At 65.9% G+C, this 24303-nt stretch overlaps 4 protein-coding genes and 1 long non-coding RNA gene across 5 annotated transcripts; 4 read left to right on the forward strand and 1 right to left on the reverse strand.

Moving 5' to 3' along the window:
* Window positions 1-2853: 2853 nt before the first annotated feature.
* Window positions 2854-5292, forward strand: LOC144246285 (rheacalcin-1-like). The gene is made up of 5 exons (XM_085569755.1): window positions 2854-2920; window positions 3393-3487; window positions 3565-3765; window positions 4579-4684; window positions 5114-5292. The coding sequence occupies exons 1-5, from the start codon at window positions 2854-2856 to the stop codon at window positions 5179-5181; spliced, it is 537 nt and encodes a 178-aa protein (XP_085425881.1). The 3' UTR covers window positions 5182-5292.
* Window positions 5293-7908: 2616 nt separating this feature from the next.
* Window positions 7909-8548, forward strand: LOC146763548 (ciliary microtubule associated protein 1B-like). Its single transcript, XM_085569756.1, has 2 exons — window positions 7909-8258; window positions 8337-8548. The coding sequence occupies exons 1-2, from the start codon at window positions 8129-8131 to the stop codon at window positions 8546-8548; spliced, it is 342 nt and encodes a 113-aa protein (XP_085425882.1). The 5' UTR covers window positions 7909-8128.
* A 474-nt stretch (window positions 8549-9022) lies between these two features.
* Window positions 9023-11520, forward strand: CIMAP1B (ciliary microtubule associated protein 1B). The gene is made up of 5 exons (XM_085568303.1): window positions 9023-9052; window positions 9717-9818; window positions 10303-10418; window positions 11166-11303; window positions 11388-11520. The coding sequence occupies exons 2-5, from the start codon at window positions 9776-9778 to the stop codon at window positions 11460-11462; spliced, it is 372 nt and encodes a 123-aa protein (XP_085424429.1). The 5' UTR covers window positions 9023-9052; window positions 9717-9775; the 3' UTR covers window positions 11463-11520.
* Window positions 11521-12398: 878 nt separating this feature from the next.
* Window positions 12399-21620, forward strand: TYMP (thymidine phosphorylase). The gene is made up of 9 exons (XM_077783168.2): window positions 12399-12662; window positions 13155-13357; window positions 13434-13532; window positions 14242-14371; window positions 14448-14566; window positions 15490-15652; window positions 16345-16575; window positions 17566-17706; window positions 19120-21620. The coding sequence occupies exons 1-9, from the start codon at window positions 12536-12538 to the stop codon at window positions 19290-19292; spliced, it is 1386 nt and encodes a 461-aa protein (XP_077639294.2). The 5' UTR covers window positions 12399-12535; the 3' UTR covers window positions 19293-21620.
* Window positions 21619-23733, reverse strand: LOC144246286 (uncharacterized). Its single transcript, XR_013339960.2, has 2 exons — window positions 23202-23733; window positions 21619-22060 (listed from the first exon to the last, which is right to left on the reverse strand). It is a non-coding gene; the product is annotated as an uncharacterized LOC144246286 (long non-coding RNA).
* Window positions 23734-24303: the final 570 nt, after the last annotated feature.

Raw genomic sequence — 24303 nt, forward strand, 5'->3', positions numbered from 1 at the left:
CCCTCAGCCCCGGCCCCCAAACCCCCGTCCCGCACCCCAAAATTCTGCTCCCAGCCCCATCCCGGTGCTCCGTGCCCCTCCCTGGCCCCGTGCCCGTCCCGGTGATCCGCTCCCATCCCCGGCCCCGTGCCCATTCCCGGTGCTCTGTGCCCATCCCCGGCCCCGTGCCCATTCCCGGCCCCGCTCCCATTCCCGGTGCCCCGTTCCAATTCCCGGTGCCCCGTGCCCATTCCCGGCCCCGCTCCCATTCCCGGTGCCCCGCTCCCGTTCCTGGCCCCGCTCCCACTCCCGGTGCCCACTCCCGGTGCCCATTCCCGGTGCCCATTCCCGGTGCCCCACTCCCATTCCCGGTGCCCTGCGCCCACTCCCGGTGCCCATTCCCGGTGCCCCGCTCCCGTTCCCGGTGCCCCGCTCCCGTTCCCGGTGCCCCGCTCCCATTCCCGGTGCCCATTCCCGGTGCCCATTCCCGGTGCCCCGCTCCCGTTCCCGGTGCCCCGCTCCCATTCCCGGTGCCCATTACCGGTGCCCATTCCCGGTGCCCCGCTCCCATTCCCGTTGCTCCGTGCCCGTTCCCCGCCCCGCTCCCGTCCCGGCGCCGGTGCCCGGGCCGTGCCCGCCCCCACGCCGGTGACGGGGGTGCGCAGCGGGGCACGGCGGCACGGCCGGGCCCTGCGCAGAGCTCCTGGGCCGTGTCCGGCCCGGGGGTCGCCGCGCCCCGGGTGGCACCGCGCTGGCACCGTCCCCTCCCTCCCGGCCCGCCCGGCGCCGCCAGCCCGGAGCCAGCGGCGGGCGAGAGGCCAGACCGGGACCGGGCACCGGGGACACCCGGGAGAGGGGACAGGGACCGGGACAGGGACCGGGAATACCCCGGGAGAGGGGCCAGACAGGGACCGGGCACCGGGGACACCCGGGAGAGGGGACGGGGACCGGGACAGGGACCGGGAATACCCCGGGAGAGGGGACGGGGACCGGGACAGGGACCGGGGACACCCGGGAGAGGGGACGGGGACCGGGAATACACCGGGAGAGGGGACAGGGACCGGGACAGGGACCGGGAATACCCCGGGAGAGGGGACAGGGACCGGGACAGGGACCGGGAATACCCCGGGAGAGGGGACGGGGACCGGGACAGGGACCGGGAATACCCCGGGAGAGGGGACAGGGACCGGGACAGGGACCGGGAGAGGGGACGGGGACCGGGACAGGGACCGGGAATACCCCGGGAGAGGGGACGGGGACCGGGACAGGGACCGGCGACACCCGGGAGAGGGGACGGGGACCGGGAATACCCCGGGAGAGGGGACAGGGACCGGCGACACCCGGGAGAGGGGACAGGGACCGGGAATACACCGGGAGAGGGGACCGGACAGGGACAGGGACAGAGACCCGGCCCCGCGGGCATCCCCCTGCCCGGTGCACGTCCCGTGGGGTCACGGTCACCCCGGCACCGGGGCTGTGTCCCGCACCCCGAGCCCATCTCGGGGTGACATCCCCTCAGGGCCTGTCCCTCTGTCCGTGTCCCTCTGTCTGTCCGTCTGTCCCTCGGTCCGTGTCTCTCTGTCTGTCCCTCTGTCTGTGTCCCTCGGTCCGTGTCCCTCTGTCCGTGTCCCTCTGTCCCTCTGTCTGTCCCTCTGTCCCTGTCCCTCTGTCTATGTCCCTCGGTCCATGTCCCTCTCTCTGTCCCTCTGTCCCTCTGTCCGTGTCCCTCTGTCTGTCCCTCTCTCTGTCCCTCTGTCTGTCCCTCTGTCTGTCCCTCTGTCCGTGTCCCTCGGTCCGTGTCCGCCGCAGCCGCGCCCGCTCCCCCTCCCTTCTCAGATCCCTTATCAAATCCTTTCTCAAATCCCTTATCAATCAAATCCCTTATCAATTCCCTCATCAGCTCCCTCATGTCCCCGCGCCCTCCCGGCGCCGTTCCCCCCCCCGGGGGCGGCCCCGGTCCCCTCCGGTGTCCCCCGCGTCCCCTCCCGGCCCCGAGCCCGTCCCGGGGCTCACACGGAGCCGAGCGACCCCCATTCCCCGGGGGCGACCCCCATTTCCCGGGGGGGACCCCCATTCCCGGGGGGGACCCCCATTCCCGGGGGGACCCCCATTCCCGGGGAGACCACCATTCCCCCATTCCCGGGGGGGACCCCCATTTCCCGGGGGGACCCCCATTCCCCGGGGGACCCCCATTCCCCCATTCCCGGGGAGACCCCCATTCCCCGGGGGGACGCCCATTCCCGGGGAGACCCCCATTCCCCGGGGGGACCCCCATTCCCGGGGGGACCCCCATTCCCGGGGGGACCCCCATTTCCCGGGAGCGGTTCGGGGTGCCCAGGGGTGCAGTTCAAGGTGCCCAGGGGTGCGTTTCGGGGTGCCCAGGGGTGCGTTTCGGGGTGCCAGCGTCACCCGCGCCTTTGATGCGGTGCCAGCGGCTCCGGTGCCCGGCCCGGCCCCCGCGCCCGCCCCCGGCCGGGCCTATAAAGGATCCGGGAGCCCCCGGCCCGCTCAGCCGGGACGCCGCGGGAGCCGAGAGGTACCGGGGGGTGCAGGGGGTGCTGCGGGGTTCGGGGGTCCTGGGGGTGCCGGGGGCTGGGGGATGCTGGAGGTACCGGGGGGTCCTGGGGATGCCGGGGGGTTCGGGGGTCCTGGGGGTGCCAGAGGGTCCTGGGGGTGCCGGGGCTGGGGAGTGTTGGGGGTGCCGGGGGTTGGGGGGTCCTGGGGGTGCCGGGGGGTGCTGGGGGTGCCGGGGGGTTCAGGGGTCCCTGGGGGTCCCAAGGGGTTCGGGGGTCCCTGGGGGTGCCGGGGCTGAGGGTCTTGGGGGTGCCGGCCGCCCCCCAGCTCTGCACGTCCCCCGTGGCAGGAAGGCTGAGGATGGGTCCCGCCACCTTCCTGGGGCTCTGCCTGCTGGGGTGCCTGGTGCTGCCCCCCAAACTGCCGGGTGAGACCCCCAAACTGCGCCCTGACCCCCCAGACTGCGCCCTGACCCCCCAAAACTGCCCTGACCCCCCAGACTGTGTCCTGAAACCCCAAACTGCGCCCTGACCCCCCAGACTGCGCCCCGAGACCCCCGAATCTCACACAGATCCCCCACCCTCACTGTGAGACCCCCAAAGCGCCCCCTGCCCCCCCTCTGCTTCCCGCCCCCAGCCCCTCAAACCGGGCCGGCGGTGCCGTGACCCCCCAAAGCCCCCCCGGCCGGACCCTGACCCCCCAAAGTCCTCCCCTCCCGAGCCCTGATCCCCCCAAATCCCCCCGGGTTCCCCCGGCCGGGGATGGCGGTGACCCCCCAAATCCCCCCCGGGTCCCCCCTGGCCCGGGGGTGGCGGTGACCCCCATATCCCCCCGGGTCCCCTCTGGCCCGGGGGCGGCGGTGACCCCCAAATCCCCCCGGTGACCCGCTGTCCCCGCAGGCGCCGGTGCCACCCGCTGTCGCCGGGGCTGGCTGTCCTTCGGGGGTCACTGCTACGGCTACTTCGGGCAGCAGCTGAGCTGGCGGCGGGCTGAGGTGGGTGCGGGGGGCTCGGGGGGCTCGGGGGTCCCCCCCAAGCCCCGGGACCCCCCTGAACGCGGCGCTGTCCCCAGGCGTGGTGCCAGGCCACCCGCGGGGGGCACCTGGCCTCGCTGCACAGCCCCGAGGAGCACCGGGCGCTCGCCGCCTTCATCGCGCGGCGGCCGCGGCGGCGGGACGGCGACAGGGACGGCGACCGGGACGGCGACAAGGACGGCGACAGGGACGGGGACAGGGACAGGGACGACAGCGTCTGGATCGGCCTGCAGCGGCGGGTACGGGCCGGGCCGGGCCGGGCCCGCCTGCCACCCCTGCTGTCCCTCCCCGGTGTGCCCCGGTGTCCCACCCCGGTGTCCCACCCTGCTGTCCCACCCTGCTGTCCCACCCCGGTGTCCCAGTGTCCCCGCGGCGCTACCTGTGTGCCACCCACACTGTCATGCATGTCCCCCCCGTGTCCCCGTCTCACCGTGTCCCCCCGTGTCCCCATCTCACCGTGTCCCCATCTCACCGTGTCCCCCCCATGTCTCCCCCGTGTCCCCCCGTGTCCCCCGTGTCCCCCCGTGTCCCCATCTCACCGTGTCCCCATCTCACCGTGTCCCCCCCATGTCTCCCCCGTGTCCCCCCGTGTCCCCCGTGTCCCCCCGTGTCCCCATCTCACCGTGTCCCCATCTCACCGTGTCCCCCCCATGTCTCCCCCGTGTCCCCCCGTGTCCCCCGTGTCCCCCCGTGTCCCCATCTCACCGTGTCCCCATCTCACCGTGTCCCCCCCATGTCTCCCCCGTGTCCCCCCGTGTCCCCCGTGTCCCCCCGTGTCCCCATCTCACCGTGTCCCCATCTCACCGTGTCCCCCCCATGTCTCCCCCGTGTCCCCCCGTGTCCCCCGTGTCCCCCCGTGTCCCCATCTCACCGTGTCCCCATCTCACCGTGTCCCCCCCATGTCTCCCCCGTGTCCCCCCGTGTCCCCCGTGTCCCCCCGTGTCCCCATCTCACCGTGTCCCCCCGTGTCCCCCCGTGTCCCCCCGTGTCCCCGTCTCACCGTGTCCCCCCGTGTCCCCGTCTCACCGTGTCCCCCCGTGTCCCTGTCCCAGCGCCAGGGCTGGCTCTGGGCTGACGGCTCCCCACGCCACTACTGGGCCTGGGACGGGGACGATGGCCCCAAGGGACAGCCCTGCGTGGCCCTGGAGGACTCGGCAGGTGAGGGACACGGGGACAGGGACAAGGGACAGGGACATGGGGACAGGGGCCTGGGGACAGGGACATGGGGACAGGGACATGGGGATGGGGACACGGGGACAGGGACACGGGGACCGGGACAGGGACAGGGGGACAGGGACATGGGGACAGTGACATGGGGACAGGGGACAGGGACAGGGGGACAGGGGACAGGGACATGGGGACAGTGACAGGGGGACAGGGACAGGGGGACAGTGACAGGGGGACAGGGCCTGGGGACAGGGGCATGGGGAGAGGGGCCTGGGGACAGGGACACGGGGACAGGAGGTGACAGGGAGGTGACGGGGGGGACAGGAGGTGACACAGAGGGAGCAGCGTGCCCGGGGCCAGCTCGGGGCTGCCGGGGTGTCCCGCGTGTCGCCGTGGCAGCGCTGGCTCGTGTCCCCGCAGGGTTCCTGGCGTGGGAGGGCGAGGCGTGCGGCGAGCGCAAAGCCTTCGTCTGCAAACACCCGGCCTAGGGGGGCCCGGCCCGCGACCCCCGCGCCGCCCCCGGCCCGGCCCGACCCCCGCCCTGCGTCCCGTCCCTAAACCCGTCCCGACCCCAAACCTGCTCCCGACCCTGCCCCTGCTGCGCTGCCCCCCAAATCCCACCCCCTGTGCCCCAAATCCCACCCCCTGTGCCCCAAATCCCACCCCCCGTGCCCCAAATCCCACCCTCTGTGCCCCCAAATCCCACCCCCGTGCCCCAAATCCCACCCCCCATGCCCCCAAATCCCACCCCCATGCCCCCAAATCCCACCCCCCGTGCCACAAATCCCACACCCCGTGCCCCAATTCCAGCTCCTGTCCCCTCAAATCCCACCCCCCGTGCCCCCCAATTCTACCCCCTGTGCCCCAAATGCCACATCCTGACCCCCTAATCCCACCCCCCGTGCCTCCAAATCCCACCCCCCATGCCCCCAAATCCCACCCTCTGTGCCCCCAAATCCCACCCCTTGTGTCCCAATCCCACCTCCTGCCCCCAAATCCCACCTCCTGCCCCCAAATCCCACCCCGCGTGCCCCAAATCCCACCCCCCGTGCCCCAAATCCCACCCCCTGCCCCCTAAATCCCACCCCCCGTGCCCCAATCCCATCCCCTGCCCCCCAAATCCCACCTCCTGCCCCCCAAACCCCTCTCCTGCACCCCCGAACCCCCCCACCCCGCACGGAGCCCCCCAATAAAGCCAGCGAAGCACCGGGATCCCCCCGTGTATCCCCCGTGTCCCCCGGATGTGTCTGCGCCCCACGGGTGACACCGACAGGGCACGGGGACCCCGCGGGGCCCCCCCGTGTCCCCAAGTCCCCCGTGTCCCCCCGTGTCCCCCCGTGTCCCCCCGTGTCCCCCCGTATCCCCCCGTGTCCCCCATGTCCCTACATCCCCTGTGCCCCCCATGTCCCCCCGTGTCTCCGTGTCCCCCCGCGTCCCCCAGCGTCCCTGTGTCCCCCATGTCCCCCCGTGTCCCCAAGTCCCCTGTGTCCCCCGTGTCCCCACATCCCCCATGTCCCCCGTGTCCCCCATGTCCCCACATCCTCCGTGTCCCTGTGTCCTCATGTCCCCCACATGTCCCCATGTCCCCCCACATGTCCCCGTGTCCCCCACATGTCCCCGTGTCCCCCGCTGTCCCCTGTGTCCCCCACGTCCCCACATCCCCCGTGTCCCCCCATGTCCCCCCGTGTCCCCCCGTGTCCCCCATGTCCCCTGTGCCCCCCATGTCCCCCCGTGTCTCCGTGTCCCCCGTGTCCCCCGCGTCCCCATGTCCCCACATCCCCCGTGTCCTCATGTCCCCCACATGTCCCCGTGTCCCCCACATGTCCCCGTGTCCCCCACATGTCCCCACATCCCCCGTGTCCCCCGTGTCCCCGTGTCCCCCCCGTGTCCCCGTGTCCCTCCTGTCCTCCCCACGGGCTGGGGGGGGTCAGATGTGGGGTTCTGGGGGGGCAGATACGGGGTGTGCCAGGGGCGCACCCACGGCGTGCATTTTTGGGGTGCATCCATTGGAGTGTACCCACGGGGTGTATTTTTGGGATATATCCATTGGGATGTTCCCACGGGGTGTATTTTTGGGGTTCATCCATCGGGATGTTCCCACGGGGTGCATTTTTGGGATATATCCATTGGGATGTATCCATTAAGATGTATTTCTGGGGGTGCTGGGGGTCAATCCACGGGGTGCATTTTTGGGGTGCATCCATCGGGATGTACCCATGGGTGTGCTGGGGGTCAATCCATTGGGTGCATTTTTGGGGTGCATCCACCGGGATGCTCCCACGGGGTGCATTTTTGGGGTGCATCCATCGGAATGTTCCCATGCGCTGTATTTTTGGGATATATCAATGGGATGCTCCCACGGGATGCATTTTTGGGGTGCCTCCATCGGGATACTCCCACGGGGTGTATTTTTGCGGATTTATCATGGCATGTACACATGGGGTGTATTTTTGGGATGCATCTATTGGGATGTACCCATCGGGATGTATCCACGGGGTGCATTTTTGGGGTGCCTCCATCGGGACGCTCCCACGGGGTGCATTTTTGGGATATATCAATGGGACGTTCCCACGGGGTGCATTTTTGGGGTTCATCCATCGGGATGTTCCCACGGGGTGCATTTTTGGGATATATCAATGGGACGTTCCCACGGGGTGCATTTTTGGGGTGCATCCATCGGGACATTGCCACGGGGTGCATTTTTGGGGTGCATCCATCGGGATGTTCCCATGAGCTGTATTTTTGGGATATATCAATGGGACGTTCCCACGGGATGCATTTTTGGGATATATCAATGGGACGTTCCCACGGGGTGCATTTTTGGGGTGCCTCCATCGGGATGTATCCACGGGGTGTATTTTTGCGGATTTATCATGGCATGTACACATGGGGTGTATTTTTGGGATACATCTATTGGGATGTACCCATCGGGACGTTCCCACGGGGTGCATTTTTGGGGTTCATCCATCGGGACGCTCCCACGGGGTGCATTTTTGGGATATATCAATGGGACGTTCCCACGGGGTGCATTTTTGGGGTTCATCCATCGGAATGTTCCCATGAGCTGTATTTTTGGGATATATCAATGGGACGTTCCCACGGGGTGCATTTTTGGGATATATCAATGGGACGCTCCCACGGGGTGCATTTTTGGGCTGCCTCCACCGGGACGCAGCCGTGCTTCGCCGGGCTGTGTCCGTGGGGCTCCCGGCGTTCCTGCCGGGCGCTGTCCGTGCCGTCACCCCGGGGCGCTGAGCCCGGCGGGGGCACGAAGCGCTGGAACCCCGCGGCCATTGTGACACGGCGGACCCGGAGTCGCTTGTCACCAGGGCGCCGCTGCCACCAACAGCGCCGTCCCCGCTGCCGCCGCCCCGCTCCGCCCGGGCAGCCGCGCCGGGGCCGCCCCCGTGTCCCCCCGAGACCCCCGAGGCCGCGATGGCACCGGCGGGACCCCCCGCGCCCAGCTCCGCCTGGGTGGGCCCCTGGAGACCGCACCGGCCCCGGGCGCCCACCTCGGCCGCGTTCCGCAGCCCCGGGCCCAAGTACGGCATCCCCGGCGGCATCGGTGAGTGCGGGGCGGCGGGGCCCGGGGGGCGCCGGGCCCGGGGGCGCCGAGTCCCACCGAGCCCCCGCTCGCCCCCAGGCAGAGACCCCCGCGACCCCTCCGGCCGCCGCGCCCCCGCCTACAGCTTCGGGCTGCGGCTGGGGGGCCCCGAGGAGCCGCGCTCGCCCGGCCCGCAGTACCTGGTGCCCGCCGGCTGCACCGCCCGCGGCCGCGACCGCGGACCCGCCTTCACCATGGGCGGCCGCGCCCGGGAGAGCCGGGCCAGCAGCACGCCCGGGCCAGGTGAGTGAGGGGCGGCCAAGCCCGGGAGAGCCGGGCCAGAAACTCACCCGGGCCAGGTGAGTGAGGGGCGGCCAAGCCCGGGAGAGCCGGGCCAGAAACACACCCGGGCCAGGTGAGTGAGGGGCGGCCAAGCCCGGGAGAGCCGGGCCAGAAACACACCCGGGCCAGGTGAGTGAGGGGCGGCCAAGCCCGGGAGAGCCGGGCCAGCAGCACGCCCGGGCCAGGTGAGTGAGGGGCGGCCAAGCCCGGGAGAGCCGGGCCAGAAACTCACCCGGGCCAGGTGAGTGAGGGGCGGCAGTGCCCGGGCCAGGTGAGCGAGGGGCGGCCAAGCCCGGGCCAGGTGAGTGAGGGGCGGCCAAGCCCGGGCCAGGTGAGTGAGGGGCGGCCAAGCCCGGGCCAGGTGAGTGAGGGGCGGCCACGCCCGGGAGAGCCGGGCCAGAAACTCACCCGGGCCAGGTGAGTGAGGGGCGGCCAAGCCCGGGAGAGCCGGGCCAGCAGCACGCCCGGGCCAGGTGAGTGAGGGGCGGCCAAGCCCGGGCCAGGTGAGTGAGGGGCGGCCAAGCCCGGGAGAGCCGGGCCAGAAACACGCCCGGGCCAGGTGAGTGAGGGGCGGCCAAGCCCGGGCCAGGTGAGTGAGGGGCGGCCAAGCCCGGGAGAGCCGGGCCAGAAACTCACCCGGGCCAGGTGAGTGAGGGGCGGCCAAGCCCGGGAGAGCCGGGCCAGAAACTCACCCGGGCCAGGTGAGTGAGGGGCGGCCAAGCCCGGGAGAGCCGGGCCAGAAACTCACCCGGGCCAGGTGAGTGAGGGGCGGCCAAGCCTGGGAGAGCCGGGCCAGAAACTCACCCGGGCCAGGTGAGTGAGGGGCGGCCACGCCCGGGAGAGCCGGGCCAGAAACTCACCCGGGCCAGGTGAGTGAGGGGCGGCCAAGCCCGGGCCAGGTGAGTGAGGGGCGGCCAAGCCCGGGCCAGGTGAGTGAGGGGCGGCCGCTCCCCGGAGCTCCGGGCCGGGTGAGTGAGGGGCGGCCGTGCCCGGGCCAGGTGAGTGAGGGGCGGCCGCTGCCCGGAGCTCCGGGCCGGGTGAGTGAGGGGCGGCCGCTGCCCGGAGCTCCGGGCCGGGTGAGTGAGGGGCGGCCGTGCCCGGAGCCGCCCGGCTGAGCCCCGCTCGCCCCTCTTGCAGCGCATTATTTCCCGGAGCGGGCCAACAGGGTGACCCTGCCCTCGGCCCCCGCCTGCTCCATGCGGGCCCGCAGCCGCACGGACAAAGCCCCGCCGACGCCAGGTGAGGGGTGGGAGGGACCCCCGCGTCCCCCCGGGGCTGGCACCCCGTCATCTCCCCGGGGTCGGGCTGGAACCTCCAACACCCACCGGGGCTGGGATCCCCATCATTCCAAATGTTGGACTGGGCCGGGACCCCCAGTCTCCTGTGGGCCGGCGGGGCTCCCCAATCTCCTCCTCGGGCTGGGATCCTCCATCCCCCTGGGCCACACCGACATCCCCTGGCCGGGCTGAGGCGCCCAGAGCCGCGGGGCTGAGCCTTCCCTCCCCAGCCGCGGGAGGGTGGAGCCCCGTGTCCCCCCGAGCCGCGACCCCCCGAGCCGTGAGCCCCCGATGTCCCCCCGAGCCGCGACCCCCCGATGTCCCCCCGATGTCCCCCCGAGCCGTGACCCCCCGAGTCGTGTCCCCCCGATGTCCCCCCGAGCCGCGACCCCCCGTTGTCCCCCCGATGTCCCCCCGATGTCCCCCGAGCCGTGTCCCCCCGCCAGGCCCTGCCACCTACCAGCTGCCACCCGTGATGGGTCCCCGCCTGGCGACCAAGACATCGACCCCCCAATACACCATGACGGGGCGAGGCCCCAGCATCTTCGACGACGAGAAAAAGGTGGGGGCTGGGGAGCAGGGGGCTGGGGGGCCGGGAGAATATGGGGCGGCTGGGGGGTCGGGTGCAAAGGGACTGGGGTGCTGCGGGACTGGGATCGGGGCTATCAGGGTCCGGAGGGCTCAGGTACCAGGAGTGTGGGGTGCCAGGGGTCCGGGGGGTCGGGGTACCAAGGGTGTGGGGTGCCAGGGGTCCGTGGGGTCAGAATACCAAGGGTGTGGGGTCCGTGGGGTCAGGGTACCAGGAGTGTGAGGTGCCAGGGGTCCGTGGGGTCACAGTACCAAGGGTGTGGGGTGCCAGGGGTCCGTGGGGTGCCAAGGGTGTGGGGTGTTAGGGGTCCGTGGGGTCACAGTACCAAGGGTGTGGGGTCCGTGGGGTCACAGTACCAAGGGTGTGGGGTGCCAGGGGTCCGTGGGGTGCCAAGGGTGTGGGGTGCTAGGGGTCCGTGGGGTCACAGTACCAAGGGTGTGGGGTGCCAGGGGTCTATGGGATTGGGGTACCAAGGGTGTGGGGTGCCAGGGGTCCGTGGGGTCACAGTACCAAGGGTGTGGGGTCCGTGGGGTCACAGTACCAAGGGTGTGGGGTGCCAGGGGTCTATGGGGTTGGGGTACCAATGGTGTGGGGTTTGAGGGGTCCGTGGGGTATCAAGGAGCCTGGGGTGCCAAGAGTGCAGGGTGGAGGGGCTGTGGGTCCCGAGGGTGCGGGGTACAGGCATCCAGGGGGTGCCATCAGCCGCCCCTGTCCCCGCAGACCCCCGGACCCAACAACTACGGCGCCGTGGACACCAACGTGTACATGGCGCGGGCGCCCCGCTGCACCTTGGCGGGGCGGAGCCGCCCCAGCCCGGCCTCCGGAACGCCCGGCCCCAGCGACTACTACCCCAAGCAGGTGAGGGGCACGGCGGCAGGGACAGGGCTGGGGCGGCGGGCAGCCACCGCCCCGCACCTTCACGCCGCCGCTGTGCTCCCGCAGGACCGGAGAAAAGGCCAGAGCTTCGGTGTGCGCTACTCGGAGTGCGTGGTCCCCGTGATGGACCCGCGCCCGTAGGCGGCGGGGACGGGGGGACACCGGCCGCGTGTGACAAACACGAACCGCAGCAGCACCGCTCGCTCTCCTTCTGTCCCGCCGCGTCGCACGGGGGCCGGGGGTCCCCTAAAGCCCACCCTGAGGGAGCCCCTGGCGAGGCTACGGAGGGGGGACCCCGTGGTGGGGTGGGTCGTGCCAGGGTGAGGGATGTGCCAGCGACCCTCTCCCTGCCCCAGTCCCACCCCAGCGCAGCCCAGCCGGGACCTGGGGGCGTGGGGGGCTCTGGGGACACGGGGCAGGGAGGGGACACGGGACAGGGAGGGGACACGGGGCACGGAGGGACACGGAGGGGACACAGGACACGGAGGGACACGGGACAGGGAGGGGACACGGGACAGGGAGGGACACGGGACACGGAGGGGACACGGGGCAGGGAGGGACACGGGGACACGGAGGGGACACGGAGGGGACACGGGGACACGGAGGGGACACAGGACACGGAGGGACAGGGGACACGGAGGGGACACGGGGCAGGGAGGGACACGGGACACGGAGGGGACACGGAGGGGACACGGGGCAGGAAGGGGACACGGGGACACGGAGGGGACACGGAGGGGACACGGGGCAGGGAGGGACACGGGACAGGGAGGGGACACGGGGCAGGGAGGGACACGGGACAGGGAGGGGACACGGGACAGGGAGGGGACACGGGGCAGGGAGGGGACACGCGTGTCGCGCCTCCAGGACCCTGCGGGATCTGTGGGATGGGGGGGGATCCCTGGCAGGGCATCACCTGCGAGCACCCACGGCGAATGAGAGACGCGGGGGCCGCCCCTCGTGTCACCCCCCGTGCCACCTCCGTGCCACGGCCTCTCCCGTGCCCCGGGCTCAGAGTCCACGGGCCGGAACCGCCTGCGGGCAGCGGGCACCGGGAACGGGGCCAGGCCGGGCACGGGACTCGGACGGGCACGGGCAGGTCCCGGCAGCGCCGGGGCGGCGGTTCCGAGAAACCGGGGGGCAGCCGTGGGTGCCATCGCTGCCACTTCGGGGCGGTGGCAGGGCCAAATCGCGGTGCCAGCTGTCCCGGGACAGGGATGGACGCCCCGAGCCCTCTCCCGGCCCTGATCCGCAAGAAGCGGGACGGGGAGCGCCTGGAGGACGCCGAGATCCGGAGCTTCGTGCGCGGCGTCACCGAGGGCACCGCGCAGCAGGGGCAGATCGGTGCGGGCGGGAGGGACGCGGGGACACCCCGGGGCCGGGAGGGGCGACACGGCCGGGGACGCGGTGGGGAGAGCCGCGGGGACACGGCCAGGGAGTGACACGGGCAGGGGGGTGGCAGCAGCGGGAGGGACAGCAAGGGCAACCCCGAGATGTGCCGGGGGGTCCTGGGGAGGGGACACGGCTGGGGGACCACCCTGGGAGGACAAGAGAGGGACTGCAGGACGTGTCATGAGCGGGGGACACAGCTGGGGACCCCGAGGGAGGGTGGCAGGGGGACCCCGGGCGTGGCAGAGGGTCACGGCAGGGGGACCCCGGGCGTGGCAGAGGGTCACGGCAGGGGATGCGGCTGGGTGGGGGTCCCGGGGAGGGCACGGAGGTGGCCGCGCGTGTCCCCGGGTGCCCACGCAGGTGGCATCTGTCTGCGGGGCGCGGCTCAGGCCGGGGACAGGGGAGGGCAGCGGGGAGGTGACAGCCCGGGTGCTGCCACCCCAGGTGCCATGCTGATGGCCATCCGGCTGCGGGGCATGGACGCGGCGGAGACGCTGGCGCTGAGCCGGGCCATGGCCGGCTCCGGCCGGACGCTGGCCTGGCCGCCCGCCTGGCACGGGCTGCTGGTGGACAAGCACTCGACCGGTGGCGTTGGGGACAAGGTCAGCCTGGCCCTGGCCCCCGCGCTGGCCGCCTGCGGCTGCAAGGTGAGGGAGGGGACCCGGCGGTGGGGCAGGGACCGGGGGTACCCGAGCCCCTGCGCCCACCCGTGCCCACCCGCAGGTGCCCATGATCAGCGGGCGCGGGCTGGGCCACACCGGGGGCACCCTGGACAAGCTGGAGGCCATTCCCGGGTTTCGCGTCTCGCAGAGCCCCGAGGAGGTGACGATGGGGGGTGGCGGGTGAGGGGACACCGAGGACACCCCCGCGCCCCGCAGGAGCCGGGCCGGGTGGCACCGCGGCTCCGGAGGGGTGGGGGTGACACCGGGGTGGCCATGGGGTCTCACTGGGGTGGGGGTGACACCGGGGTGGCCATGGGGTCTCACTGGGGTGGGGGTGACACCGGGGTGGCCATGGGGTCTCACTGGGGTGGGGGTGACACCGGGGTGGCCATGGGGTCTCACCGGGGTGGGGGGTGACAATGGGGTGCCCAAGGGCTCCGAAGAGGGCATGGGTGCCACTGATGGGGGACAGGCGCCAATGGGTTGTGGGTTCTCATGGGGTCCCAAAAGGGGGCAGGTGAAGATGGGTGGGGTGCCCTTGGGTTGTGTGGGTGCCACTGGGGTGCCTCTAGGGTGTCTCTGGGGGGTCACTGGGCTGTCACTGGGGTGTCACTGGGGTGTCTCTGGGTGTCACTGGGGTGTCACTGGCTGTCACTGGGGTGTCTCTGGGTGTCACTGGGGTGTCCCTGGGTGTCCCTGGGTGTCCCTGGGTGTCACTGGGTGTCCCTGGGTGCCACTGGGTGTCACTGGGGTGTCACTGGGGTGTCTCTGGGTGTCTCTGGGTGTCACTGGCTGTCACTGGGGTGTCCCTGGGTGTCCCTGGGTGTCCCTGGGTGTCCCTGGGTGCCACTGGGTGTCCCTGGGTGCAGATGCAGCACATCCTGGCGCGGGTGGGCTGCTGCATCGTGGGGCAGAGCGCGGAGCTGGCGCCCGCGGACCGGGTGCTCTACGGGCTGCGCGACGTCACGGCCACCGTGGACAGCCTGCCCCTCATCACCGGTGCGTGGGGACACGGGGCGCGGGGACACGCGGGGGCACGGGAGGGGCGCCGGCGGTGACCCCCCGCCCGGCCCAGCCTCCATCCTCAGCAAGAAGGCGGCGGAGCGGCTCTCGGCGCTGGTGCTCGATGTGAAGTTCGGGGAGGCGGCGCTGTACCCCACGCAGGAGAGCGCGCGGGAGCTGGCGTGGAGCCTGGTGGGACCTCAGGGACCGCCGCGACCCCTGCCCCTGTCCCCTGTCCCCTGTCCCTGCTGTCCCTGTTGTCCCTGTCCCTGCCTGCTGTCCCGGGCCATTCCCGCTGTCCCTGCTCCTGTCCCTGTCCCTGCTCCTGTCCCTGTCCCTGCTGTCCCTGTTGTCCCTGTCCCTGCCTGCTGTCCCGGGCCATTCCCGCTGTCCCGGGCCATTCCCGCTGTCCCTGCTCCTGTCCCTGTCCCTGTCCCTATCAATGGCTGTCCCTGCTCCTGTCCCTGCTCCTGTCCCTGTCCCTGCTGTCCCGGGCCATTCCCGCTGTCCCTGCTCCTGTCCCTGTCCCTGCTGTCCCTGTCCCTGCCTGCTGTCCCGGGCCATTCCCGCTGTCCCTGCTCCTGTCCCTGCTCCTGTCCCTGTCCCTGCTCCTGTCCCTGTCCCTGCTGTCCCGGGCCATTCCCGCTGTCCCTGCTCCTATCCCTGTCCCTGCTGTCCCTGTCCCTGTCCCTGCTCCTGTCCCTGTCCCTGCTGTCCCGGGCCATTCCCACTGTCTCTACTCCTGTCCCTGCCCGCTGTCCCTTGTCCCTGTCTGTTCTCCTTCCCACTGCCCTGCCTGTCCCTGCTCCTGTCCCTGCCCGCCGCCCCTGTTCCTGCTTGTCCCCTACCCCTGTCCCCACGTGTCCCCACCCTGTCCCCATCCCTGTCCCCGTCCCTGCCTGCTGGTCCCTGTTCCCGTCCCCGTCCCCGTCCCGGTCCCCGTCCCCGTCCCCGTCCCCGTCCCCGTCCCTGTCCCGGTCCCCATCCCTGTCCCCGTCCCCGTTCCTGTCCCCGTCCCTGTCCCCGTCCCCGTCCCCGTCCCCGTCCCCGTCCCCGTCCCCGTCCCCGTCCCCGTCCCCGCCCGCTGTCCCCGCCACCCACGCGTGTCCCCGCAGGTGGAGGTGGGCACCCGCCTGGGCATCCGCACCGCGGCCCTGCTGAGCCGCATGGAGCAGCCGCTGGGCCGCGCCGTGGGCAACGCGCTGGAGGTGCTGGAGGCGCTGCAGTGCCTGGGGGGAGGCGGCCCGCCCGACCTGCGACACCTGGTCACCGCCCTGGGTCAGTGTGACACGGGGGACACGGGGGGACAGGGATGGGGACAGCCCCCTGACCTGTGACACCGCCCTGGGTCAGTGTCACACGGGGGACAGGGGGGGACAGGGATGGGGACAGGGATGGGGACAACCCCCTGACCTGTGACACCGCCCTGGGTCAGTGTCACACGGGGGACACGGGGGGACAGGGATGGGGACAGGGATGGGGACAGGGATGGGGACAACCCCCCGACCTGGTCACCGCCCTGGGTCAGTGTGACACGGGAGGACAGGGGACAGGGATGGGGACAGGGATGGGGGACAGCCCCCTGACCTGTGACACCTGGTCACCGCCCTGGGTCAGTGTGACACGGGGGACACGGGGGGACAGGGATGGGGACAGGGACAGGGGACAGCCCCCTGACCTGTGACACCTGGTCACCGCCCTGGGTCAGTGTGACACGGGGGACACGGGGGGACAGGGACGGGGACAGGGATGGGGACAGGGATGGGGACAGCCCCCTGACCTGTGACACCGCCCTGGGTCAGTGTCACACGGGGGGACACGGGGTGACAGGGATGGGGACAGGGATGGGGACAGCCCCTGCCCTGCGACACCGCCCTGGGTCAGTGTCACACGGGGGGACAGGGATGGGGCTGTGGGGCGGTGTTTGGGGGTCCCGCGGGGTCCCAGCCCGTGTCCCGGTGCGGGGACAGGCGGGGTGCTGCTGTGGCAGTGCGGGATGGCCGCGGGGGCCGAGCAGGGCCGGGAGCGCCTGGCCCGGGCCCTGGACGATGGCTCGGCCCTGGGCACGTTCGAGGCCATGCTGGGGGCGCAGGGGGTGCCCCCCGACACCGCCCGGGGTCTCTGCGCCGGGACCCCCGCCCAGCGCCGCCAGCTCCTGGGCGAGGCCAAGGTGTGCGAGGAGCTGCCCGCGCCGCAGGAAGGTATGGGGGACCCCCGATCCCCCACTCCCCCTTCACCCCCTGCCCCTCTCTGGGATGCTCAAGACTCCCCTGGATCATTCCCCCCACCTTGGGAGTCCTCACCTGCACCCCCTGCCCCCCATCTTCTGTGCTTGGGGGTCCCCAATCCCCCTGCCCCACACGCTGTGCCTCGAGGGTCCCTGATTCCCAATCCCGTGTTCTGGGGGACCCCAAAGCCCCCTGCCCCATACCCTGCACCTCAGGAATGCTCAATTCCCAATCCCGTGTTCTGGGGGTCCCCAATCCCCGTGCCCCACACGTTGTGCCTCGAGGGTCCCTGATTCCCAATCCCGTGTTCTGGGTGTCCCCCAAACTGTCCTGCCCCACATGTCCCTGACATCCCCGTGTCCCTGCCCCCCGTGTCCCCCCCGTGTCCCTGTCCCCCGTGTCCCTGTCCCCCGTGTGCAGCCCCTGTCCCCCCGTGTCCCTGTCCCCCGTGTCCCCCCGTGTCCCTGTCCCCCATGTGCAGCCCCTGTCCCCCCGTGTCCCCCCGTGTCCCTGTCCCCCGTGTCCCCCCCGTGTCCCTGTGCCCCGTGTCCCTGTCCCCCCGGTCCAGCCCCTGTCCCTCCGTGTCCCTGTCCCCCGTGTCCCCCCGTGTCCCCCCGTGTCCCTGCCCCCCGTGTCCCCCCGTGTCCCTGTCCCCCGTGTGCAGCCCCTGTCCCCCCGTGTCCCTATCCCCCGTGTCCCTGTCCCCCGTGTGCAGCCCCTGTCCCCCCGTGTCCCTATCCCCCGTGTCCCTGTCCCCCGTGTCCCCCCTGTCCCCCCGTGTCCCTGTCCCCCGTGTTCAGCCCCTGTCCCCCCGTGTCCCTGCCCCCCGTGTCCCCCCGTGTCCCTGCCCCCCGTGTCCCCCCGTGTCCCTGTCCCCCGTGTGCAGCCCCTGTCCCCCCGTGTCCCTGTCCCCCGTGTCCCCCCGTGTCCCCCCCGTGTCCAGCCCCTGTCCCCCGTGTCCAGGCTGGGTGCAGGCGGTGCGGGCGCTGCCCCTGGCGCGGGTGCTGCACGGGCTGGGCGCGGGCCGCTCGCGGGCCGGGGACCCCGTGAACCCCCGCGTGGGCGCCGAGCTGCTGGTGGGCACCGGGCAGCACCTGCGGGCAGGTGAGGGGGCTCGGGGACCCCGACACCCACGGGTGCCCCGACCCAGGCCAGCCCCGGCTGCGGGTGCACCCGGGTTGGGGGGATCGGGGGGGATCTGAGCCCCCCATGACCCCCGTGTGCCCCTCCCTCAGGAGAACCCCGGTTTGGGGGATATGGGGGGATACCTGGGGGGTATCTGGGGGATATCTGGGGGGATATCTGGGGGGATATCTGGGGGGTATCTGGGGGGATATCTGGGGGATATCTGGGGGGAATATCTGGGGGATATCTGGGGGATATCTGGGGAGATATCTGGGAGATATCTGGGGGATATCTGGGGGATATCTGGGGGATATCTGGGGGGATATCTGGGGGGATATCTGGGGGATATCTGGGGGATATCTGGGGGGTATCTGGAGGGATATCTGGGGGATATCTGGGGGGATATCTGGGGGGATACCTGGGGGGATCTGGAGGGATATCTGGGGGGTATCTGGGGGATATCTGGGGGGATACCTGGGGGATATCTGGGGGATACCTGGGGGATATCTGGGGGGTTATCTGGGGGGAATATCTGGGGATATCTGGGGGGAATATCTGGGGATATCTGGGGGGATATCTGGGGGGATATCTGGGGGGATCTGGGGGGATATCTGTGGGGATATCTGGGGGGAATATCTGGACGATATCTGGGGGATATCTGGGGGGTATCTGGGGGGTATCTGGGGGATATCTGGGGGATATCTGGGGGGTATCTGGGGGATATCTGGGGGATATCTGGGGGATATCTGGGGGGATATCTGGGGGATATCTGGGGGGTATCTGGGGGATATCTGGGGGGTATCTGGGGGATATCTGGGGGGTATCTGGGGGGTATCTGGGGGATATCTGGGGGATATCTGGGGGGATATCTGGGGGATATCTGGGGGAATATCTGGACGATATCTGGGGGATATCTGGGGGGTACCTGGGGGATATCTGGGGGATATCTGGGGGGTATCTGGGGGATATCTGGGGGGATATCTGGGGGATATCTGGGGGGATATCTGGGGGGTATCTGGGGGATATCTGGGGGGAATATCTGGGGGATATCTGGGGGGATATCTGGGGGGATATCTGGGGGGTATCTGGGGGGATATCTGGGGGGTATCTGGGGGATATCTGGGGGGAATATCTGGGGGATATCTGGGGGGATATCTGGGGGGTATCTGGGGGGTATCTGGGGGATATCTCGGGGGAATATCTGGGGGGTATCTGGGGGGTATCTGGATGATATCTGGGGGATATCTGGGGTAATATCTGGATGATATCTGGGGGATATCTGGGGGATATCTGGACGATATCTGGGGCAATATCTGGACGATATCTGGGGGATATCTGGGGGTACCTGGGGGGCTCAGATCCCCGATAACCCCTCCATGCCCCCGTCCCCAGGCCAGCCCTGGCTGCGGCTGCACCACGAGGGGACCCTGAGCGCCGAGGGCCGCCGGGAGCTGCAGGCCGCGCTGCGCCTCGGCCCGGAGCCGCCGCCGGAGCCGGCGCCGCTGGTGGCCGAGACCATCGTGCCCCCGGGAGCGCTCCCCGGGCCACACCGGGACCCGAAATAACACGGGGCCATGTCCGGGCCATGTCACTGCCATGTCCGGGCCATGTCACTGCCATGTCCGGGCCATGTTACAGCCACGTCGGGGCCGTTATGTGTAGTAAATATAATTCACACCATTCCTTGTTTTGTGTTGTCGGAATTCAAAACATCCCTCAGACATTTTTGGAGGTTCCAGGCCTTGGTCAGAAGCATTTGAGACCCTGGCAGGCAAACAGCTGGGATTTTGGGTTTGAACCATGGAACAATTTACCAACCTTGCAGGAAGAACAAGAAGTCACAAAAGTTTAGACATTATAGTAGAAATCGTTACAAAACAGAGGGAAATTTTTTAGTATTGTACAGGGGGGTTCTAGCACCTGTCCAGGGGGGTTTTTACTTTGTACATGGGGGTCAGAAGTTCTAAGATGGAGGAAAGTGGGCTGATCCTGTTCTTCCTCCTTCTTCTTCCTCACCTCCATGTTCTTGGTGATGTTGGCACTCACAGATTGGTTTAGAGTAGAAAATCACCATTTAATATAGGTAATGGGCATTGGGAAAAACTGTGAACATGTAACACGTAATGTACCATATAAAAGATAGAAAATCACCATTTAATATAGGTAATGGGCATTGGGGAAAACTGTAACCATGTAACACGTAATGTCCCATATAAAAGATAGAAAATCACCATTTAATATAGGTAATAGGCATTGGGATAAACTGTAACCATGTAACACGTAATGTACCATATAAAAGATAGAAAATCACCATTTAATATAGGTAATAGGCATTGGGATAAACTGTAACCATGTAACACGTAATGTACCATATAAAAGATAGAAAATCACCATTTAATATAGGTAATAGGCATTGGGATAAACTGTAACCATGTAACACGTAATGTACCATATAAAAGATAGAAAATCACCATTTAATATAGGTAATAGGCATTGGGATAAACTGTAACCATGTAACACGTAATGTACCATATAAAAGATAGAAAATCACCATTTAATATAGGTAATAGGCATTGGGGAAAAACTGTAAACACGTAACACGTAATGTACCATATAAAAGATAGAAAATCACCATTTAATATAGGGAATAGGCATTGGGGAAAACTGTAGACACGTAACACGTAATGTACCATATATAAAATGCCTTGAGACCGAACAACAAGAGCCTGCGCAGTTTTTCTTTGGAAGCACAGCTTGGAGAAGAAATTTTACCACCAGTTGAGACCCCAGAGCAAGCCCAGGGTTCTCACAATGTGTAGTATATATAATTCACACCATTTCTAATATGATCAATGTGATATTGAATATTTATTAGAGTATACACATTTGTATTAGTATTTCCCCCCAGCCCTCGCAGGCAAGACCGGGTGTTGTGGGTCTGATTCAGGCAAAGGAAGAAACTGGGATTTTCTAGCCAGGCAAAGGCCTGGGAAAGAGCTGGGAAAGAATGTAAATAATTCTTTATCTCTCTTGTTTTCACATTGTTCATAGTTAAGTTCTATCACTGTGCATCAAGCACTCTGAACCAATGGTGGTGGGTTGTTTTCACTTCAGAACCAATGGATTTGGTCCTTGCGGAGCTCTATATTAAAGAACAGGGTATTTTGAATAAAAATGGGAGTTTTACTCTCACAGCCTTCTGAGTCAGAGTTCTCTTCATTCCCCTCCTGCCTCGACAGCAACTTCGGGTATTTTAGAAATGGATTTTCAAGTAAGAAGGTGCAGCTCCCCAGGAGATGAGATGGGCCATGGCTGGGGAGATACAGAAACCCCAGGTGCTGATCATGGCATAAATGTCCTGAGATGGAAATCAAGGAAATCCATGTGAATGCAGCCTTCCCATGAATCTCATCGGGGATTCAACAACTTCAGACACTGAATTGTTCCTCCTCATCACCAAAAAAAGAAAATCTTATTACCCTATGGACTCTGAATAAAAGACTGACTGCTGAAATCTTGGCCTCGGGTGGAATTTTCCCTATAAAATCCACATGTGCCAGGATGGAGGGGTGGGCACAGAGGAAACCTCTGCTGGGGCTGACTCCTTGTGGCACACCCAGGGCCGACCCCGGGCTCGGCTCTGTTCTTTCCGTGTGGCTGCCCAGATAGAATTTGACTGCTAATAAAATTATTTTTTATTTTTAATCTGGCTGAATAAATTCTCATTTATAACAGAGCCATGTCGGGGCCATGTCGGGCAGTGAGCTGTGGGCGGGTCTCCCAGTTTAGGGCAAATTTGGGAGAAAAACCTCTGGAAGGAGCCCCCAAAAAACAAACCCACACGGCCCCTCCCCACCCACCTGGTTTGGGAAGAATTTCCTCTGAGAGAAGTGGAAAAGAAGCCGTTTATTTAACAAACAAAACACTCCCCAGCAGCAAAAATAAAAAATTAACAAGCAGATGACAGCAAAAACTCTTTCACCACTCTGAAAAGGTGACGAATCCAGGAAGTCTCTCCCGGGTCTGGGTGCTGGGGGTTGCTCTGGGCACTGGGGATGGCTGCTGCAGATCACAGAGCGCAGGCTCCCGGTGCTCCTCGGGGTTCCCAGTCCCAGTCCGGAGCAGGTTGGATGGTATTCAGGGAAGGGAAAGGGAAAAAAAACAGTCCAGGGGAAAAAATGGGACTGCTGAGCTAAACTAACAAGCAACAGCAAAGGCAAAAGCAGAAGTAAAGCAAAGCAAAGCCAGCACCAGGCTCTTGTAGACAGCAGAGCATGGGGAGGTGAGCCGGCTGATAACCAGAGAAACCAAACCTTCACTCTCCGAGTTGGTTCTGAAAGCGCAGAACAGAAAATCAGACATGAACAGGATATCAGACATACACAGAATATCAAATAAAAACAGAATATCAGACATGAACAGGATATCAGACATACACAGAATATCAAACATACAAAGAATATCAAACAAAACAGAATATCAGACATGAACAGGATATCAGACATACACAGAATATCAAACAAAACAGAATATCAGACATGAACAGGATATCAGACATACACAGAATATCAAACAAAACAGAATATCAGACATGAACAGGATATCAGACATACACAGAATATCAGACATGAACAGAATATCAGATATGAACAGGATATCAGACATACACAGAATATCAAATAAAAACAGAATATCAGACATGAACAGGATATCAGACATACACAGAATATCAAACAAACATACACAGAATATCAAACATACACAGAATATCAAACAAAAACAGAATATCAAACATACACAGAATATCAGACATACACAGAATATCAAACAAAAACAGAATATCAGACATGAACAGGATATCAGACATACACAGAATATCAAACAAAAACAGAATATCAGACATGAACAGGATATCAGACATACAAAGAATATCAAACAAAAACAGAATATCAGACATGAACAGGATATCAGACATACACAGAATATCAAATAAAAACAGAATATCAGACATGAACAGGATATCAGACATACACAGAATATCAAACAAAACAGAATATCAGACATGAACAGGATATCAGACATACACAGAATATCAAACAAAAACAGAATATCAAACATACACAGAATATCAGACATACACAGAATATCAAACATGAACAGAATATCAGATATGAACAGGATATCAGACATACACAGAATATCAAACAAAAACAGAATATCAAACATACACAGAATATCAGACATACACAGAATATCAAAAAAACATACACAGAATATCAAACATGAACAGAATATCAAACATACAAAGAATATCAAACAAAAACAGAATATCAAACATACACAGAATATCAAACAAACATACACAGAATATCAAACATACACAGAATATCAAACAAACATACACAGAATATCAGACATGAACAGAGTATCAAACATACACAGAATATCAAACAAAAACAGAATATCAAGCATACACAGAACCCACGGCCGGGGACACCGGCGCCATGACGTCACCCCAGCACGGCCGGCCACGCCCCGCCGTGGCCACGCCCTCGTATTTGGCCACGCCCTTTGCTGTTTGGCCACGCCCCTCGCATCGCGCGCGCCATCTGCGGTCACGCCCTCGTATTGGCCACGCCCCTCGTGGTTTGGCCACGCCCCTCGCATCGCGCGCGCCATCTGCGGTCACGCCCCGTTCCGCCGTGGCCCCGCCCCTTCCGCCGGTGGCCCCGCCCCTCCCGGTACTTCCGGCGGCGGCGGCGGCGCGGCAGCGGCGGGCGGAGGTCCCAGGTCAGCGGGGACGGCGCTCCGCGGGCGGCAGGAGGGGTCAGGGGGCTTTTCGGGGTGGGCTGAGGGGTCAGGGGCCATTTGGGGGACAGCGTTGGGGTCGAAGTGCATCAGGAGGGGTGGGATGAGGAGTCAGGGGGCGTTTGGGGCACGGGGCTGCGGGGTCCAGGTGATGATGGGATGAGGGGTCAGAGAGCATTTGGGGTACGGGGCTGGGGGGTCAGGGAGCATTTGGGGCATGGGGCTGGGGGGTCAGGGAGCATTTGGGGTACAGGGCTGGGGGGTCAGGGAGCATTTGGGGTACAGGCTGCGGGGTCCAGGTGATGATGGGCTGAGGGGTCAGAGAGCATTTGGGGCACGGGGCTCCAGGGTCCAGGGGATGGGATGAAGGGGTCAGGGAGCATTTGGGGCACGGGGCTCCAGGGTCCAGGGGATGGGATGAAGGGGTCAGGGAGCATTTGGGGCACGGGGCTCCAGGGTCCAGGGGATGGGATGAAGGGGTCAGGGAGCATTTGGGGCACAGGCTGCGGGGTCCAGGGTATGATGGGCTGGGGGGTCAGGGAGCATTTGGGGCACGGGGCTGGGGGGTCAGGGAACATTTGGGGCACGGGGCTGGGGGGTCAGGGAGCATTTGGGGCATGGGGCTGCGGGTCCAAGGGGTGGGCTGAGGGGTCAGGGAGCATTTGGGGCACAGGCTGCGGGGTCCAGGGTATGACGGGATGAGGGGTCAGGGAGCATTTGGGGCACAGGCTGCGGGGCCCAGGGTATGACGGGATGAGGGGTCAGGGA

The sequence above is a fragment of the Lonchura striata genome, chromosome 1A (genome assembly GCF_050655825.1).
Source record: "Lonchura striata isolate lonStrDom1 chromosome 1A, ASM5065582v1, whole genome shotgun sequence".
Taxonomy (NCBI): Eukaryota; Metazoa; Chordata; class Aves; order Passeriformes; family Estrildidae; genus Lonchura; species Lonchura striata.